The sequence below is a fragment of the Saccoglossus kowalevskii genome, chromosome 13 (assembly GCF_978046115.1).
Source record: "Saccoglossus kowalevskii chromosome 13, keSacKowa6.1, whole genome shotgun sequence".
Taxonomy (NCBI): domain Eukaryota; kingdom Metazoa; phylum Hemichordata; class Enteropneusta; family Harrimaniidae; genus Saccoglossus; species Saccoglossus kowalevskii.
This window is the reverse complement of record NC_140653.1, coordinates 12,300,958-12,322,460: the sequence shown is the minus strand read 5'-3', so window position 1 is coordinate 12,322,460 and position 21,503 is coordinate 12,300,958. Positions and strand designations below refer to the sequence as shown.

Here is a 21,503-nt window from a genome sequence, read left to right as displayed (position 1 = left end):
ATCGCTAAAGTGCTTGCAACTATTTGTATCAAGAAATGTCACTTGCTAGCCATTTTTTCCTTCAAATTTTCACTCCTGAAGCGCATAATGAAAGTCTTTGCAGTTACCATGCGTATCTGTCCCACTCAAGAACCAATTATGGAATTGCAATGAGTAAAAATCGGAATATTAACTACCTAATTTGTGTAATTGGGCAATTATAAGCTGTTCCACATCTGACGCCAATGAAACTTTGTACATAATATGCTATAGGCTAATTCAGACCAACTAGTGTTTGGTTGAAATCTGTGAATGTAATTTAAGATCTTAAGAACTACTAAAATACCTAATTTGCAAAATTTAAGCTTTTCTATTGATAAAGCAATGCAAGACAAACAATCACACATCTAAGATTTTATTGCATCTTTTAAATTAATATTTCCATGGATGGATTACAACCTCACATACCGGTACTATATAAATTATTCATAATCTGATTTGACACCTGCCTGAAACAAAAAGAAATTTATACAAAATATTTGAAAAAATATACAATCGAGTATTAAATTAGGAAAAAAAAAATATTTACAGATCAGAAAGAGAAAGTTATTCTCCCATCTCTTATAGACACTGCCCATGCTTCATGAACCGAATTCGTACAATGTGTTTGGTTACCAATATAAGGATGTCATATGTTACTCTCACACTGACTGAAGAATCAATGCCACATAATAAAGCATAAAATTGGCAATCAGCATCAGTTACCTTAAAGCCCTGATGCTGTGCTACAATGGAAATTATATATATTTTCTTTACAGTTCAAGCATGGCATATTTTCTGTGGGCATGCATAGTGAAACCAGCATGCTTGAAAAAAAGCCTACGGAGAATACTTCCCCCATCCTCTATAATAACTACCGGTATAAGATTAATAAATATTCATAATTTACATATTTGTACATTTACAATTATGATTACAATTATACATTATATTTCATGAGATATAGAAAAATATTACTGAGTTCATTGAGTGTGGTGTTGAAATTAGAAAATCATAAATTTATCATCCCCTTAACATCAAAAATATAATTTTTGCATAAAATCATAGTTTCATAATAATCAAAATGTTAGTTTATATCATATGTAATAAACTTTAAAATAAATTGTAATTATGACCAGTTTACAAGTCAGTCATAACCTTGAGGTCAGTTTAGTAGTACATTCTATGGAATCATTTTCTGCATGGAAACAAACTTGTGTATTTTACACAAATATGTGCAGTGCATGTCTTACATATGATAAGTCCATTTGAATTGGTTGAAAATATTTGCATTTTTTTTAATTATAAATAATATTTCATAAATAATACAATTTCAACCAAAAAATTATATTTTGTCAATTTCCCTCTAATTTGAATGCAAGAATATAGATTTATCTTAAAGGCATACTGGTAAAAAAAAAAAAAAAAAAAGCATTTTTTTTTTTTTTGAAAAATGTTCTCAACTAAAATACTTTTATTTGTGTAAAGACAGCATTATAACATAATGATCTAAATTATGTGGGTTATTTATTGTTGTGGATTCTTATCTTGAAGAACATTTTAAATCATCAAACAAATTTAAGGCACAAACTTAATTTGTGATAATCTACGTGGGAATGGCAATTTATCAGAAGTGTAAATTTAGCAAGTCAACCACCAACCACTTAAAAATAATACAAAAATAAATTAATCTTGTGGAATGATCTGGAATATGCACAAGTATCTTTAAAGAATGAAATAAAACGATATGTATTGTTAACTTTAAAGTCATGATTTTGCTAGTTTCATGTAGCCCTAAGCAGCTTTTTGCACATATTTGGGGCAATAAAAGTCATATTCTTGAAAAAAAACAAAATACATTGCTTCATGGAAGCATTTGCAAAAAAAAATAATGAACAGTTCAAAAAATAATACTCTTCTCTAAATGTGTTTAATGATCCTGTGGATAGTTTCAATTCCTGTTTCTGATATCACTGCTGGATTAAGTTCCTGGATGTGATTTCAATGCTGGCTTCCTGTTTCAGGTGTGAATGTGGGGTTTTTCTCTGGACTTGCACACAGAATAAACGTTTCTAACTGTGATCGCAGAGTTTCAATACATCTCATCTTATTGTACAGCACTTCATCAAGTCTCATCACAAAGTCACCAAAATCCTTTAAAACAATAGTTATGAGAAAGATAAAGTGTATACTGACACAACTTGGGACAGACTGAAATCAGAAGACATGTCTGTTGTGGTGTTTTCATAACAGAATGATGGTGCATAATAATGATACGGAATTCTTACCTGGTCACCAGTCTTGACTTTCTCTACAAGTTGTAATTCTTTATCATTAAGTTCACCCATCTCAATAATTTGCTCTTCATGTGCTGACATCATTAAATCTCTGCAGAGAGAAAGATAATGTCACATGTCAGATTAGAAAATTACTAACCATGGTTTTATGACTCAAGGATAATATTTCCATGATCAAAACATTACATGGACCCTTAATGCTATGGATTAAACCATGTCGAGAAATGGTAAAAACTGGCAGCAAGTCAATTTCAAACAAAGTACCCAAGACAGAACTACTCAAGAAATAAAATAATTAAGGGCATGTACAAAATTGTACATTAATTAATACATGACCATGTACCAGTTCTACATTGAATTGATGCCTTGGACAGGCAGACAATTTAACATGTGTGAGTCTCTAATGTCTAAGTTGGAATATGCAAAATATACATCACAATTTCAAATTATAGTGCATTGTGGGATAGCTATGTCAGATTGCACTTTTTATGATTGGCAGTGTTGTTTGATTTGGTCATCTATCCCCACAATACATTATGATTTGGAATAGTGATATGGTCTATGGCTGCCAGTCAACTATCTTTGATTGGATTGTGACATAATCAACTGTGGTTGATATGCTTGAACACAAAAGTCTGTGAACCAAGTTTGAAGATAATTGGACAGTGTGAATTTGAGAAATAAGTTGAAATGTGCAAAAAAACAAAAAACTTTGGTCAACCAAAATAGCTGACAGTCGACCATCTTGAATTGAATTGTGACATAGTCAATTTTCTTTGATGTGCTAGAAAACAATCATCTGTGAACCAAGTTTTGGCATAATTGCACTGTGAATTTGAGAATTAAGCAGAATTCGGCAAAAAAAAGGGAAAAATTGCAAAATTCCGTCAAACAAAATGGCTGCTGGTCAGCCATGGTGCATAGAATCTGGACAAAAATCAATTTGCATCTTTGTGAAATAATATTCTGCCTCTGTACTAAATATAAATAAACTTAGTATTAAATTGTATTCTCAAGTTATAAGCAAAAATGAACAAAATGGCGACCAGTCAGCCAATTTAGAATTTAAAATATTGGATGTGCCTCAGTATGCCAACAGGTATAACCTATAATCTAAGTTTGAACAGAATCAACAGAACTTCGAGATAATGCTCTACACATATTAAATGTAGGTTTTTAGACCATTTTTAGGTCAAATTATGCCTGTCAGTTGGCCATTTTGTATCAGAACAAAAAAAATCTGGGGCATACGTATACCAACATTTATCAACTATGTACCAAGTTTGGGGAAAATCAGTCCATGATCTTCTGAGATGTTTTGATGGACAGACAGACGGAACCAAATACATAAGCTAAAGCTGAAAAATTCTTAGCATAAAACATACGGTATATTAAATTTACTTACTGTGACTTTTTAATGGCCGATTCTGAATAATGTCCGATAAATGATGATTTGTTCTTTGGTGTTGCTGGGTACTGAGGGGCATCACCACTACCATTAATGTATGTTGTATGACTGCCCCTAGAAGCCACCTGTGAACCACTATGTGCCAAAGCCAATTGTGAACTACTGTGTGTAGAAGCCACCTGTGAACCACTGTTTGTAGATGCCACCTGTGAACCACTGTGTGCAGAAGCCAACTGTGAACCACTGTGTGTAGAAGCCAACTGTGAACCACTGTTTGTAGGTGCCAGCTGTGAACTACTGTGTGCCAAAGCTAACTGTGAACCACTGTGTGCAGAAGCCATCTGTGAACCACTGTGTGTATAAGCCACCTGTGAACCACTGTGTGCAGAAGCCGTCTGTGAACCACTGCTTGTAGAAGCCACTTGTGAACCACTGCTTGTAGAAGCCATTCGTGAACCACTGTGTGCAGAAGCCAATCGTGAACCACTGTGTGTAGAAGCCGCCTGTGAACCACTGCTTGTAGAAGCCATTCGTGAACCACTGTGTGCAGAAGCCATGTGAGAACCACTGTGTGTATAAGCCGCCTGTGAACCACTGTGTGTAGATGCCATTTGTGAACCACTGTGTGTATAAGCCACCTGTGAACCACTGTGTGTATAAGCCATCTGTGAACCACTGTGTGTATAAGCCGCCGGTGAACCACTGTGTGTAGAAGCCATCTGTGAACCACTGTGTGTAGCTAGGCATTCCTTTCTAACTGGTGTAAAATAGGCACTCTCATCATCACAAGTTACAGAAATCACTTTGGTGTTGACAACTGGAATGACATTAAGGTGGCTTCTGCTGGGCTTTGTCTTTGGTATTGGTTCACCCATGCTATTTGATGGAGGTTTAGGTTTGGGCTGTACTGGCGTGAACGCTGACGTACTAGAGAATGAAAGAACTTCTGATCCAGCTGGTGATGATATATCTGTAAGATCACTCATTACAGAAGATTGACTGGGACTTCTTGAATTTGAAAGAACATCATTTTTTTGTGAATCAGGTTTAATCTCCATGGTGTTGCTTGGCAACAGTGTTTTTTGAATACTTTTATCCATAGCAGTAGCACCAGTAGATGAAGCAATGTAGGGATCTGTTTTAGGACTGAGTCTTATGATATTTGAAGGGCTTGTCTTTGGTGGTGATGGTTGATGATCAGACTCAGTCAACTGAACACCATGCTTTGCATCTGGGCTTCTCATAGAAGAGGTAGCAACTGTTGTAGTTACTGTAGTAACTGTGGTTGTTGTGATAATGAAGGGGGGTATCTCCTCAGTTGTTTGTTCAGCAGCTGCAGTGATTAGGCTAGTAGTTGTAACTTTGTTTTCTGGGCTACAGGGCTTAGGAATATGAGCTGGTTGGAACAAAGATGTTTGAGATACACTTTGAGAGTCTTGTGGCACACTTGGTTGATACACAGCTTTGGCAGTCTGACTTGTGTCACTTCTTGCTGAAAGTGGAGTGTCAATAGTATTTTTACTTTCAGCTGTACATTTGGCCTTGTTTTGCAAAAAGCATTCCTGGAAATTAGTTGTGACAATAACACCACTTGGTGAGGTCTTTTTTGATGCTTCTTGTTGCTTCCCGCCTCGTTTTGCTTCTTTAAGACTCTTCAGAAAGTCTTTTGGCGATGGTAAATCATGATCTTCTACCATGTTGCGACTAGTTTTCAAATCAGTGGTCCATCTTTTACGAGACTTCTTAGTAACTTTGCCAGGATCACTTAGCTTGTTGTCTTCATTTAGTGAACTGTCTTGTAGTGAGTCGACACTCATTGCATCAAATCCTCTACCAGGTCTGTCTTCGATATCTGGCTTTTCTGGATTCCTCAGATCACAAACTGGTTGGTCTTGTTGTTCTTTTCTCTGTGACGATCCCAGACTTTTTCCAGTCGCTGGTGATACTTGGTATGGTTCTTCGGCCTGATGTAAGGTTGTGTTATCACTACTGCTGTTCTTGATCCAAGACTGCTCAAGAATCTGATCAAGTTCTCTGATAATCTCACCAGTGCTATCAGTTTCAAAACTCTGGTTCTCCTTTGTAGTCTCGCCACCTAATTCTCCTTCACTGTCTTCAGGAGAGTCCATCAAGAGGCTCTTGACACTGCTGGAGTCATTACGCTGAACCCAGAACTCTTTAGACTTTCTTAGAGCACTATCTGATTTCAAATCATCAACACTTAGTCTTGTAGCTGATTTGCTTCTTGGAGGACTGGGTGGAGATTTATCTAACTTTCCAGCACTGGTAACAAATCTTGGGTTGTCAATTTCCCAAGTTGCTTGGGCTGGATTTTGTGATAACAGCTGTGTATTGAAATAATCAGCACCTGACCCTGATACCTGGGTAAATGCACTCCTGTCTGTGTCCAGTGCAAGACTTATCCTGGATGTACCGATCGTACCATAAGTTTGATGACTATGTTCTTCTGGATTAGAACCTTTCTTCTTTGGAGTCTTAATCTCCTTAGGCGTTACTGGTTTGTAAGCTGCAGTTGATGCTAACCTCGTACTCAGATCACATCTGGGAACTGACTGCTGAGACAGAGCAGCTGGTCTGACCTTTCGTTTTGGAGTGGATGTATTTGTTGGAGTAAATATAGAAGGAGTTCTCGGTAAACTGCTTGCAGTATTTGGACTAGAGAGCTGATTTAATGAGTCTTTCTTAAGTTCCTTCACTCTGAAAAATAAAAGAATGAGACTAAATTTATTTGCAGTTCTTCACAAAACTTTTACTTGTACCATGAGAAAACTTTCATCAGAATATACACTCAAGTATGTATACAGCTTAACCTTATGAATGCCATAGTAAACTTTTGTCTCCTTTCTTTCACTCATTCCACCATCATTGGTTCCATACATTTTCATAAATTTAGATAAAAAACTGCAGCCAATAAGAAATTAAATCAATTTAGTTCAATGTTTACATTTTAGAAAAATATACAGTGCCATATATTTCCTGTCATCAAAGAATATTTGTTTTCTATTTTCTGTAAGGTCTGTTCCTCAAAAATGGAACAGTGAGATTTTTTATGTATTTTTTTTCCTCAAATAATTCACAGCAGGAAGTAAATTTTGCAGGTTCTTCACTTCATCAACAGAGGGCGCTGTGCAGTGGCGAAATAAGTGAAACACAATTTGGTAATCTTTCAGCTTGCACAGACTACCTTCTATAAAAGGTGTTGAATTTGACAATTAACATACAACTTACCTATTAGCATATCTAAGTGTATTTAAAGTGTGTTCACTGGCATTGGTGTTTGGTGAGATGTTGGCAATCATACAGGTACGAGAATTACCCAGGAATGAATCTTTTAACACTTGGGTTAGTTTACTCTGTCGAAACGGAGTATGTCTCTGTTCTTGATCTATGGCACGGATACACTCTTTTAGCTGTAGGGAAAATGGAAATATTTACTAAATCACGTACTGACTTGTTACATATTAATGCATGAAACACTGGTTCAACTCGGTCTGGTAATGTATAGCGCCCTCTAGTGGCATACAGAAAAGTATCTCTAGAGAGCGCTCTCCGTGCCAAGAAGCAAACCTTCAGGATCTTCACACGTTGAAATTGTACTTACAGCGAGAAGACTGGTGTTAATTTCAGCACCTTCTATTCTAGTTATTCTATCAGGATCATTAGTGTCTTGGGCTCTTTCACTGCCAGCCAAGTCGATGAAGGAAAACCTAATAAATTAAACAGGTTAATTTTTTTAAAACAATGAACAGAGTAGGGATTAGCAAGAAAGATATATTTCATCTTGTAAGCATTCTTGTACAGTGAAATATTGCAAGACAGAAAATTCTTATTAACACTGCGCCATGAACAAATGAGGATACCGTAGTACAATACAGGAGACATGGACGATATAGTAAACAGACAAGAACAATGAAAAAGAGTTATGATGACAAGAACTTGTCACTGTAGAAACAATTGTAATATGAAGATAATATGAAATAATATGATACTTTGGCGTTCTCCAGGTTTTTTTCATTTTTTTTTTTTTGTGTGTCACTGTCACTGCATTCAAAATACAACTCAGATTCATTTACTTTGAAATGAATTATTTTCATTTTTGCATCTCAGTGGTAGTTAAAAGAATGATATGTAATTTATTTTCAACTTGGTCTGAACGTCCCTATGGTTGTCATATTATTTCATTACTAATGTTAACAACACAAAGCAGGACAAGGCTGTGCTCTATAAAAAGACCATATATCAGGGTCATGTTGGAATCTTTCTTGTCAAATAAGCTGATATGGGCATTTAGTTTTACTACATACTATTTAAGTTAATATTTGATTATTAATTACTGTAAAATCTGTATTAGAAACTGCGGCTTCTATTAAAATGGTACAATACAACACAGGGGATGCGGCTTCTATTAGAGCATCTACACATATGAGAAATGGTGAATTTTTGGTTCTCAAATATTTAAAATGAATGGGTGCGACTTCTATTAGGGATGCGGCTTCTAATACAGATTTTACGGTAATTTGTATATTGTTTCTTGTTAACATATATATCATTAATGGTAATATTTACCTAATGATAGGAATCAAATTAATGTTGTCAGTTTCAGAAAAGTTTTAAAAAACTTTAGGATAATGTTATACAATGGGAAATTGCTACATATAAACTAAACCTTAACCTTGAATGAAAATATTAAAATATTTCAGGAAAGGGAGTGGTGTACACTGTATGTGACACCAAAGTCAAGTTCACTTCACAGCCTTCAGCCTACTTTAGCATGGTAATATGTGAACTGCTAAAGCTAGAGTAGAGAGAAACCCACCAAGGAATTTATATATTCTAATTTTTACAGCAAGAATCTAACTTACCTTCCAAGTTTTCTTTTACCACCACAATCTTTGAGTTGTATTTGCAGTATAGCGTGGGACCTTGATGAGTCAGAATTCACCCCGGAACAACCAGTACTCCGGGCTTGATTACCAAAATCAATTATCTACAACAAAGTAAACATATATTACTTATTTATTTATGGTGACACATAATTAAAATTCACCTACATGTTTACAATATATTACATGAATAATTAAAGGTAACCAAATTTACACACTTATATAAACATAAAATATAAAAGCCTTGTAATTGTTATATTGAAATCCAATTCTGAATGTCAAGTCATGTGATTCTATATAGTATATAAATACACAAATAGTACCGGGGGTAATAAAAGATTTTTGAGATATGCATCCATTTTTCAAGTAAAATTTGATAAAATGGCAAATAGGAATACTGGGTAGTATTTTTTGAATGGTATCAAGGCAAAACTACTTGGACATCAAGGCAAGTGCTTTGATGTCTCCATGATGTCAAGCCATGCATTAGGAAATCACAGAACATGTCAGTGTCAACTGATCTGCTTTAAAATGAATGAATCTTACACAAGTACCATATGGTAGCATACAGTTCCTTTACAAAGACCACAAGATACTGACTTAATCAAAAGAGTTTACTGCACTATTAACATCTAGCATGTTATGAACACTGTATGCACGTCAGAATCAATTAATAAAATTACTGTATACTGAAAGGTAGAGAGATCGTAAATTAATAACTGAGTAAAAAGCCCCTACCAATGCCTTATTACAGCCTGAATGCAGCCAGTCTGACAGTTTGTGTACTTTGAAATTACTCTGGCAATCTTTTGAATGCACGTCACCGGACAATAGAGTCAAAGGTCAGAGAATACCCAAACAATCAGCCAGTCAGGTTGTTAGCCGTTTAACGTCAGAATCAATGACCAGTAGTGGCACAATTCTGATGCTAAGTTTTCAAAAACTGATCATTCTATTTAAATCTTGTTTAGGCAAGGGTAAAAATGATATAAATCCGACTAATACTAATAGTGATATTTAATTTAATGAAATAACCTTGAATGTTTTTTATTTTAGATATCAGCGGACATACCCATATAAACAAAACGAAAGAGTCATGACAAACAATCAGTAAACAGTAAAGTACAACATGTATTAAATGATCTTTAACGTGTAATAGTATTAAGAAATCATTAACTCCCTAGCAACTGCCAATGTATGTAAACATAGCAACACAAGTCATGTCTTGTTGTAACTGTCACTGTACGTTCACAGCATGTACAGACATGGAATGATTAGCTATGCTGCCCTCAACTGTCTCTCAACTAGATAACCTTTTGACCTCAAACACCAGTCAAATTCAAATCTAACTCCAGCTCTCATAAAGAGCCCTCCAAACAAATACTCAGAATTGCGAATTTGAATTTAGACTGCCAAATATCTTACTGAGTAGTTTTCTTTGTTTACTCTGAAAATAATAACATAACATAACTATTGTATTATTTTTTTCTCCATAGATTTTTTGGTGCGAAGGGGCAAATGTTTTTTTCTCGGTAAAACCACATTGAGCAACAAAGAAACAGCTACATGATTCAGTTTTACTAAAGTATTTTCAGACATTATTTTCTTTACTAGTTGATTAGCTTACAAGACCTGTGTTCACTGATGTTTTACAATAAAGTCATCCCAATTTGATTAAAATACTGGATAACAGTCAGTTCAATTCAAGTCTCAATTCAAGCGTGAATTTTCATATTTAGCCCCCCCCCCCAAAAATAGTGGAGTTATCTGAATATTTAAAACTGTGAAAGAATTGTCTGACCATATATAGGCAGTCAGGTGGTGGTAGTGACGGTGGTCGTGGTAGGGTGGGGTGCGGAGGAACATCTAAGACATATTCAGGAATACATCTAAACATTAAACAATATTAGCTGCAGTGTAAATCATTATGATTTGCTCACTCCGAAACAAATTATGCGCAGTGACAGTGGTGTGAATGATACAAGATTTAACCACATACTACATACTGTTATTAATTGGCCTTGAAACTGACATTTATGCTTATTCTAGCGTGTTACAAAATTAGCAGTTAAAATAACCATGACCCAACAACTGAATATAGCTTTAATGAACAGCTGGCATCACCGACCATTAGCTAGGCATTCTCTCACAGATATACTTACTTGCATTAAAGCAGCAACATGGTTAATTTGGAATTCTTTTATACCAGCAATACATACGTTATGTTTACCATCCTCCCTGGCATGTAACCTGCAGAAGAAAACAACGATAATCACATAAATAATCATAGACTCTATCTGCTCTATAATGCTTTACACATGAACTTGATTTATGAAAATAAACACATTCTGATCATGGTGTATTATATAAAAAAAACTACAGATTGATAACAGAAACTTGCGAGATAAAATATGATATGTGAACACTTATAAAACCTGATATTACAATAATACAGAAGCAGCTCTTTATATATTTTGAGGTTATACTGCAAAGTATACAAGACGGCAATATGCTCGTATTTGGTAATCGTGATCTACTCAGTCATGTGCTACACTTGTCCATACAGAGTTTTACGGATGGAAGAATTCTATTGTTTTTGCTGCCAGGTGTATATAACAATGGTAGTCATTGTCCGATTGCAGACAATAGTTCATCGCTAAAATCACCACACTTGTTTGCAGTTACATTTTTTTAGAGCTGAGCCAACATTCACATTTCCCTAATCTCATGAAACACTGAAAGCAGTTTTACTGTTTGCTATGTGTATACAGTATAAAACACATGGCTGGTCTATTATACGAGTCAAGTATTTGTTCCTGGGAAGAATAGCTTTGTCTCTCACTGTGCATTGGCACTATTGTTAGGTAGTAAGAATCAATACAAATCTCAGTGTGACCTGACCTGAACTCTTTAATGCTTAGACATGTTAACGGCTGATCTTTCGCCCTACTTTGTGCGCTTTGTTGTGTAAAATGAATGTCAAAAACAGGCACTTTGATAAGGTTAATGTCATTACTGCAGCTAGTACTACTAAAAGCAACAAATTACACCATACTATTAAAGTTGTTTTGACAGTTTTCTTAATTCAAATTATCTATAATAAATATTAAAATTTTAGTTTGGGTACAATAATGTCTTCTATTTGATGTTATTGACTCGCATGAAGCAGTAATCAAAGTATTCAGTAAGTTAGGGGATATCACTCTGAACAATCTTAATAAAATACATCATATTCACCCTGAAAAGTAACAATGTCTACAGTTGGCTAGTTAGCAACCACCTGTAGAATCTCAACCAACCATAACAAGGCTTACATCAAAACACTAAGTATTATTGCTAGACATACACGTACTGTAAAATGTGCTTTGGCCCTGTGTCTTTGTTGTTTGTTACTGCTTGTACACAGCCATAGTTGTTTTGTCAATATGTTTACTATTCACTAACATAACTGCAACTCTCTCAAATTACATTTCCACCAATCTTACAAAACTTAACTGTTTATGTACACGTATTTAGATCCCAAATTGTAACTTAACACTGCTTACTTACTGATCCATTGCAATGAGTAACTAATTATTAGACTATCTTTTGTTTCCATATTTACCAAGAAAAAACAAACCAATCTCAAACTATAACTGTCATCTAGTAAATATATTATTATCCAAAATCAAAAAAAGTATGAGTTTTAAAATTTAAAAAAAAATACATCAATCTGAAAATTAAACTGGAGATGGGGACTCAACACAAACTGGCAGGCCATTTTATTAGGTAAATCAATTTGGCAGACTGCCAACTCTCTTTACTACTTTGTTTAGGGCACTGTACAGACTACAATTTATTCTTATATACACATTATTAGCACTTGAAACATCCTGATTATTGTTTTGACAATCTAACCGCCATTCAGACGGCGACTTTCCAATTTGTCTTGAAATGCAAAGTTATATCTTGCAACAATAACTATCTTGATAATAAGTTTGAAATTTGTCAACTGAGAACAATCTTGTTTTTTCTGAGATTTTGTCTGCCTGGATTGCCACTGCAGTGCAAGCCTGAATGTTTTTAGTAAAAAAAGTGCTATATACGGTAATATAGTTTGGATGACACAAGGATGCCTGCCTGCCTGGATTGCCACTAGTGCAAGCCTGAATGTTTTTTGTGAAAAATGAACAAATTGCTATGTGATACCGTACAAGTTTGTTTTGATGAAACAAGGATATCAGTGAACTTTGAACCTCATACCACATGTGACTACAGTAACAAGAAAAAGCAGTGAATGTTTATCAAGGTGTATATATTCTGTTTTACAAAAATGAATGTGGTTGGATCTTAAAGTTTATAAATCTGGAAACTGAAGATTCACGTAGGTCTGTATGGTCCATGGAAGTGGGAAATCCATCCATGGTTTGCAAAAATAACAGTAAATAACAGTGGATCTATGCAGCAGAAATTGCTTGACAATGTTGCATTTTCTTTGTAACTAAGTCCAAGGTTATGATAATGGATATTTTTATTCCACTTTTTTTTAACAAAGAACAAGCAATGGCACCTAAACTAGTTGGTACAGTATGTTAAACGAGTTGCATAAACTACTGGACTATATGGATAGTTAGGACTGTTGCAAGCTCCTGGGTGCTTATGTAATGGAATGTGATGCACCACGAGACATCACATTCCCCAAAGAAAGTAACCCCAGAATGAGTTAGAAAGTTACACACCTTTTTCTGCCGTTGAGTAAATCAAATAACTGTCCACAATAGATTTCAAAATAGCTGATCCAAACTGATAAGTTATGCCCATGATAACCGGAATGTAAAAGTGAAAATATATCCTTAGCTGCTAAGAGATAAAGTCCCTGAACTTTACCGTTACCAAGCATTGTATGGGTTTTACCAGCACCAGTCTGACCATACGCAAAGCATGTAGCTTTACCACTGAAACAGAATAACAACACAAATGTTTAGCATGATAGAAAGTCTGTAAAAAAGATATGCTGTGCACAAAATGGCTGAAACAAACGACAAGCACATGCATGAATGAAATCATAAAATACAACACAAATGAACTACTAGTAATATGCCATCATCTGTGTATCAGAGCATCAGTGTCAATGATTTTATAGTCTTGATATAATAACTACACTACATACTATTATTTGATGATAACAATTATTTAGATTGTGAAATAATATACATGTATCCACAAACATGGACTTAGGAATTTTTCGTGGGGTGGGGAGTATGTTGGATTGAGGGTTTTTTGATCACTTTGATGATAAATTACACAGTACGAATACTTTCCTTGGTACTAGTTAAACAACTTTGCTTATTACAGATACACCAGTTCATGCTTCAAACCTATATTTTTAGTGTTAATCTTTATTCTCACTTGGAATATTTTATTACTTCTGCAGGAGGGCAATAAACATTAACTGAACTGAAAATACATACACATGTCCAGTTGAAATATATATCACAGTAGATACAAACCTAAATATAGTAAAATTCTGTAAACATAGGCTTCCATCACTCTTAGATAGAATTTGTGCTCACAATTGAATGAATACCCTTAAAATATCAAAATAGTGAAATTAAATGCCATTGAAAATAAATGGTTTTACAGTATGTAATTCCACTTTCCCTTGGGAATATTAAATAAATTTCTTCCACAATGCGAGAAAGATATCAATACAAGATCTAAAACTATTAATACATCTTGTACTGTTGTTTATACTACTACTTTCAAGGCTAAGTAGGTTTTTTTTATTTCACCCCCCCCCCCTGCTAATAAACCAACATTCTCTAATGTACATGTACATTGCTTATCCATTCATCTATTCATTTATTTATTTTATTCATTTTTACTAACTCAACTTGATCTTGGTGATTAATGCAATGCAATGATTACCGACATTCAAATATCAGTGGATGTATTCCAGTTAATGAAACAACTGTATGTTGTCATAACAAATTGTGAGCTAGTGCTGATGTGTTGGCAAAAATGTAATCCCATGATGTCACAGTGCATCGAGCACTATTTCATACTTAACACTGGTACAGATCCCTAATCCTGTCATTGCCGGTCACAGCCCTGGAAGGTAAGAATTCTGCCTACCAGTACATTAATTCACCTTTCACTATTGAAACCTCTAGCAAAATAGTGAGAACACCAAATTCAGATTGTAAGGCTCCAATTAGAACTATAGTACTGGTAATACTGTAGTATTAGACACATAGTACAAATTTCTTTGACATTCAGTAGGTGTCCCTGGAATATACCGTACTTCCCCAATCGTATGATCGCCCAGGTGCTTGAACATGTAAAATTGGGAAAAGTAAGAGGGAGGCTTATACTCAAGGACCACCTTAGAAAAGATGGGTTTTTTTTTTCTGGTTTAACATTGTAACCATCTTACCACCGACGAAAAATTATCCAAATTACATCTTTCCTTCACCACTCCGGGCTTGGGGAAATATTAAGACTTTTTGAAGAAAAAAAACAATGAAGAAACAAACATGTTCATAAAAATACACACATTATATTACAATACGATTCACATACCGGCAGAGTAAAAATGGTACATTGAATCGCATTGAATAAAACACACTTACCCTCTGAAGACACAGTTGAGTAAAGGCTTGGCGGTTCTCTCGTAGATTTGTTCATTTGTTTCATTTTCCCCAAAGACATCATCGAAATAAAATTCATGCTGAAATACACAATGTTTTCAGTTCAATATTTTTTTAATTAACACTCAAAAATTAATTGCTCTATAAATATGTGAAATACAAAATACACTGGTACCACGGGATTGTCCATGCAGGTTTATTTTGGATACTTTATTATTTCTATTTTAGACTTGAAAGATTCAAACAAAATTTGACATACAGGAGAAATAAATAAGGGGATGTCAAAAGATGACACATAAGGTATATTGATTTAAGACTATATAACCTGTGCTATAATTATTTGACGTACGAATCATCAGTGGGTTTCCAATTTCTATGTGATTCTAGTCTTATAATCAATGGCTTAGCTACATGTTTTATACTTATTTTGCATCAATGTGTTATTGTGTGTATCTATGCATATATTTTCTTGTCTTTAATCTGTTATTTGCACAATTTGTAAGAATCTTATTATAGGACTTTGTGCCTATTGATTTCAAAGAATAAATAAAAAAAGAATTTGCATGTTTTAATGATTTTGCACCGGTACCGGTAACTGACATTCCTTGTCATCGAACCCCAGAGAAATTTTCACTGCGACAATTTTTTTTTACTAAGGACATTAAAGCAATTTACAGTATATATATTATTGTGTACACATGAACATCATTGTTACAAAATTATCCATGCATATAAATACGTATCAATTTTGTTCTTGCCGAAAGCTCAATTTTACCTAAATACATAGCATAGGGTAGGTGACTAAAACTAACATCAATATGTACATAATGCCATTGTATTAATCCTAAAGCCCTAACCCTAAATCTTAACTGAGCCTGTAGGAATTTGGAACATGCATGTATTCACATGTATTCATGTATTCACTCCAGTTGCTGAGTTTTTCATGGCCTTATTATTCATCTACAAATACATCCATACTTCAGTCTAGATGTACTCTGATGTTGCAATACCATAATCCTTCTATTGGTTGCACCACCTAATTTTTAATAAAACACTTTTTTTTTTAATTTTACCCTAGCAATACAACAATCTTGCGGGAAATGTCTATAACCATATGGTATCAATGCACATTGTCAATCAACAAACTGAATACAGTTGTATTCAAGTTAAATGCAGTTTTATTTTTGCTGGTTCTGTAGTTATTTATCAAGTATAATATAATTCTCTATGTTTCACTTAGCCCCAGTCCATATTTTGTAAATCCAATGTTGGAATATAAATTAACTACAACATTAATATTTTCATGATATAATCAAACAGAGCATTGAGTCAATATGTGAAAATTAACCCATGTCCATGTTAGAACCTTAAAAGAAAAGAGCATTCTGATGTAAGAGAATGACTTTGAAGTGAATGTGCAGGAGTTCTCGTGTGAAAATACATTCTATCCATCGGTCATAATTTGGAAAAAACGGCCGAAAGTTGATGACAATTATGTGACACTTTTGAAACAAAAAAAACAAGATAACTCGTTCGCTCGGGAAGAAAATGACCTCAAGGCAGTTTGAACAAAATTTGAATTTAATAATACTGAGCACATACATTGTATGGACAAAATTTGCCAATGGTATAATTGAAAAGTATTATCACTCTGGAAACCCACAAAACTATTTTGAAATTTTTTTTTTAAATGTTTTAAAATTAGGATTCATACCAATACACAGACAATGTATTAATATATGACCTTTTCATACTATTTACAGAGAAAAGTATTGCTATATAAAAAAACCATGCAAAAACATTAACAATACAGCACAGATACATTACGGTATATATTTTACTTACCAGTTGTGTAAATTTTGTAAGATCTACAGCAGTCTTCTGTCCATTTAACACTACTTTATTGGGATGTCCAACAGAGATAATATCAGCCTCTTTATTTCTTTTTTCCTTTTTACTCAATGGCCTCTTTCGGACGCAAACTTTTATTCGGTCTAATGGCATACTAGTAGAAGTGTTATTATAAATATAGCTATGGCATGTTATTGAACTATTTGTCGGCACGGTGTATCTTGGAGAAGATAAGTTATTACCATGAGTGTTTATTCTTGCACTGGGAACACCATAGTTGTAGTCAGTGCCGGTGTGACTGATTACTTCCACTGATCTCTCTCGTAGTTTTGGTCCTGTGTACTGGATGCTAGTTTCATGTTGAATCACCGGCTCAGACCGCTGCTGTCTGGGTTTTGATTGTTTTCTTGCTGGAGTGGGATCCTTAGCTTGAACAAAGAAAGCATCTCCTTTATACGCTAGCTTGTCTACAGTCGTCATACGTATGTTATTGTTCGCTATCAGAATTCTCTTGGCAAGGGAGACATTATTCAAAACTGATGAATGAATAGATTGATTGTCACGGGAGCTGTTTACATGCATTTGATGTAAATCTTCAGACGCAGATTCTGTTTCAGAGGTTGCGTGGTTTGAAGATGGACGTGTTGTACTGTCTTCACCGCCATTTTCACAAGCTCGGCCACATTTCTTACCGTTTCTTTGAACACTTTTTATAATTTGTATGAGTTGGAATAGCCTTTTTCTATCCTCCATGTCATCAATGCCGTAGGTGGAGTATTCTTGCATTGTCAGATTCGTCAGACCCTCAGATCGCGTGATTCCGCCCATTTCAAAGTTAGGGTAGTACTTCTGCAGCTTGGCTTCCCGTAAACACTCGTACAAACAGTTAGCCATTTTGAAGGGTTAATTAATACAAATAAACTCCTAAAATGTATAGCTTTTAGGTTCAAATGCACAAGACCTATATGTATCTGTTGACTCCCTGAGGATGAATTGTGGAACTCCACGGTGTGTGCAAGTCAGTACATGTAGGTCAAGTCATTGGCATTGTCTTTTGATTCTGTAAGCAAACAATAGCGTATTTATAAGAAGACGAAAAACGGAGTAAGAACAATTGATACAATGACTGAATTCAGACATGAGGTCAATACAGTATTGTAAATACCGCGGGGGTAATGATTCTCAATATGATAAATGTATTTACACAGAAAATAGGCTGAATAATATTTAATTTTTCACTGGTGAATTTTCAAGATTTGACACTGTAAAATCATGTATTTTCATTGACATTTAATTTCACTATTTTGAGCATATTCACTGTGTTTTAATTTCACAGATTTGTCAAGAAAAAAATGAGTTTTATTATTACTTTAGATATTCACATAGATTTGATTTAGCGGATTTTACTTATCCGCAAAAATAGCAAAATTAAAACCCAGTGAATAATTAATGCATTTACAGTAATTGTATGGTGCTTATCATGTGGGGACAAAATTGTGCAAAAGTCTTGTCAAAATTGGGAAAGACTGCACATCAAAATTAAAGTCGTTTACAGTATATATTAGAACACAATATGCAAATAGTACTGTGACTAGAAACAATTATTATATACAGCAATCAAAGTAAGGTTATTCCAAGCAGAAAAAACAAATTAAGAAACATAGCCAGGAAATTATATTCACTGAATATTTTGAAATTCATTTATATAGGAGTATCCAGGATCACATAAGCTGAGCTAATAATATTGCCATGACAGCTGAGATAAGAAATTCCCATTTAAATATAAGATCCAATTTACTACATGCAATTATGTCAATGTATTTTTGCAATCTCTGCTGTCTTCACATCATGGATAGCATATTACACACTGCCTTCCCTAGCATAGTACGTGAACAATTGTATCAATGAGTGAGTAAATAATACATGACCCTTGTACAAAATAAATCATTGAATATGCACACATATACACTGAATAAAAAAACACAGTCTATATCACCTAGCAACAAATGAGAACTACACAGTATCAGCATGTAAGAGATGAAGACAGGAAAAAATTACCTAAAATGAATGAAATAGTGTGAATAACAAAGCCAGACAGTGGTGTACACATGACTGTGTAGCGTAGTAGAATCAGCCTTCCCGCTCTCATTGTACTATTAAATATCCATAGATCCATTGATATTAAAATTATATGCACCGCTGACACTATTGTGTATTGTCACTCTATGCTATTAGCATATCTATTGTTATACACACTGTACACCCAATTTAATTCACAGAGTTAGAGGGGGAAATCGTCTGCCAGTAAAATAAGCTGCATATACATTGTAATATTTTTTAAATATAATTTTTTGAGCTGTCAACTTTTTATGTGTGACATGTGTGAGGGTAATTTGCATATTAAATTGACAGTTGCGCACAGAGGTCATATCGCTGACATTTTTTTTGAATTCATGTAAATTTAGTACTGTTTATAGACTGTTTGATACTTACAGGAGACTATTTAATTAGCTGTAATTTGCATAATATGAATATGTATAATAAGAGGGGTTAGTCACTATACCAGTTTTTGTGAAAATATTTTATATCATGTGTGTGATGATGCAAGATTTCCAAAGATAAAACATCACATTATTTGAACATGACTGGAAATAAGATACCTGGACTCGTTCAACTTGGTAATGAGACTTATAGTTTTATAATTTGCAAAAAATTGCTGATAATTAAAAATTAGATGTGAAACAACTTCTTTGTCTGACAAGGATATGTCTCTCATGATTTGATCATTGCTGTTGAACTTGACAGTGACTTGGAATAAATTACAAATGTAAATACATTCATGGTCTGTGATTAAGATGAAAAAAAATATTAGTTTTTACAGATGTATTAATTATTATAATTGATACCTATAAGTTCAGTATAAAGCTTGGCTAACATGCTAAGTTTCTGAGCAATGATTCAGGCTATGTTTTATCATAGCTATAAAGTTTAGTAATATTTTCAGTCAGTAAATAGTTTTTCAAATGAATTTGTTCATCAAATTGCTTAAATTGTCTTCATTGTTTTAGGTAATTTTAATAACTTATACAACATAAAATTTGCCACCTTTAATAAAAACATCACTAATATTAATATTAATTTCTTAAATGTCATAGTTAAATATAATTATTAATTTTTTTTAAATTATATGCTTCAAGTGGCAGTTGAAACTTTCAGAGGTTATATGAACATTAATCGCACCATTCAATATTTTCGTTTTTGATAAACAGACACTAGTAAAATTTTAGGAAATAAACTTGAAAAAGCAATAAAATAGAAAATTGAATCAGGCAAGGTTTAAGTTAATTGACAGGACATACATTATATGATAACATTTCTTGCTTAAGCATTACGCTACAGATACATTTTAGCAATAGTATATTGGAAATATTTCACAATATTTGTGAACTAGTATAGTATAAATCGTTTCTGTCATTACTATTGGATGAATGGTTGTGGCAGACATAATAAGGAAGTGAGTACCGGTAGTGACAAATATGTATCAGTTAAAATGACAGTTGGACAACTAAATGCAATATCACATAATTTGTTATGCATGTACCGTAATTATACAATTTCGAGAATAAATTATTTTTTACAAACTACATACAGCAGTCAAACGTATTAATTTGGATGAGCTTATAAATGTAATGGATATCGTTGAATATCATTCACTGAACATGTAGTACTAAAGTGTGCATGAATCGACAGAAACTAGTTTACCGTTATTTACAGCGTACATCTACGAGTCTGTTTTTACGGACGTCCGGCTATACCATGCGAGACACGAAGGATATAATGCCATAAGTCAACATCAACGATTTGTTGTCGAGTAAACACCGACGATCAATTTCTTCCAACTTCACCGAAAATTCATACCGTCACTTAGAGCGGTTTGAAAGATGTTTTCTTTGTTCAAGCCTCGCTGCTATTCAACAATAACCACTTAACAATACACGGCAACTTTACATCTGCTTTGCACGAGGCGTGTCAATACATGAAACTTTATAAACACCCCTTATTCTCGTAACCCCGGCGACCAGGATAAACCGACTGAGTGAGTCATACTCAAGCTGTTTACGCGCAATGTGACTAGTGAAACACATACTCAATCTAACATAATAATTACTATATACGTCAGTAAACAACAACATTTTAGCTCCAATTTTTTTTTTAGATTCGTTTTATCGAAATGACGGTGATCGGATTTGATTCTCGAAGCAGCAATTCAATTAGAAAAATACGAAATCGTACTTACGGGTAAAATAAACGGACGCTCTTGTCCACACTATTTTCTCACCACTGGTATACAATATATGTAGCTATTCCAGCCACATATAACCGATGAGACAACCAA

At 34.2% G+C, this 21,503-nt stretch overlaps 1 protein-coding gene across 1 annotated transcript; it reads right to left on the bottom strand.

Moving 5' to 3' along the window:
• Nucleotides 1–378: 378 nt before the first annotated feature.
• On the bottom strand, nucleotides 379–21,036 carry LOC102803413 (uncharacterized). Its single transcript, XM_006818280.3, has 11 exons — nucleotides 20,870–21,036; nucleotides 17,102–18,167; nucleotides 15,239–15,336; nucleotides 13,346–13,561; nucleotides 10,790–10,877; nucleotides 8,607–8,731; nucleotides 7,346–7,451; nucleotides 6,973–7,154; nucleotides 3,721–6,441; nucleotides 2,307–2,406; nucleotides 379–2,172 (listed from the first exon to the last, which is right to left on the bottom strand). Exons 2-11 carry the CDS (start codon nucleotides 17,999–18,001, stop codon nucleotides 2,020–2,022), a joined length of 4,689 nt encoding a protein of 1,562 aa, XP_006818343.1. The 5' UTR covers nucleotides 18,002–18,167; nucleotides 20,870–21,036; the 3' UTR covers nucleotides 379–2,019.
• Nucleotides 21,037–21,503: the final 467 nt, after the last annotated feature.

Coding starts and splice junctions, on each gene's coding strand:
- LOC102803413 (XM_006818280.3), bottom strand. CDS start 18,001: ATGGCTAACTGTTTGTACGAGTGTTTACGGGAAGCCAAGCTGCAGAAG. Junction 15,337..17,101: donor TTACAAAATTTACACAACTG/GTAAGTAAAATA, acceptor TGTGTATTTCAG/CATGAATTTTATTTCGATGA. Junction 8,732..10,789: donor ATGTTGCTGCTTTAATGCAA/GTAAGTATATCT, acceptor ACTTTGTTGTAG/ATAATTGATTTTGGTAATCA.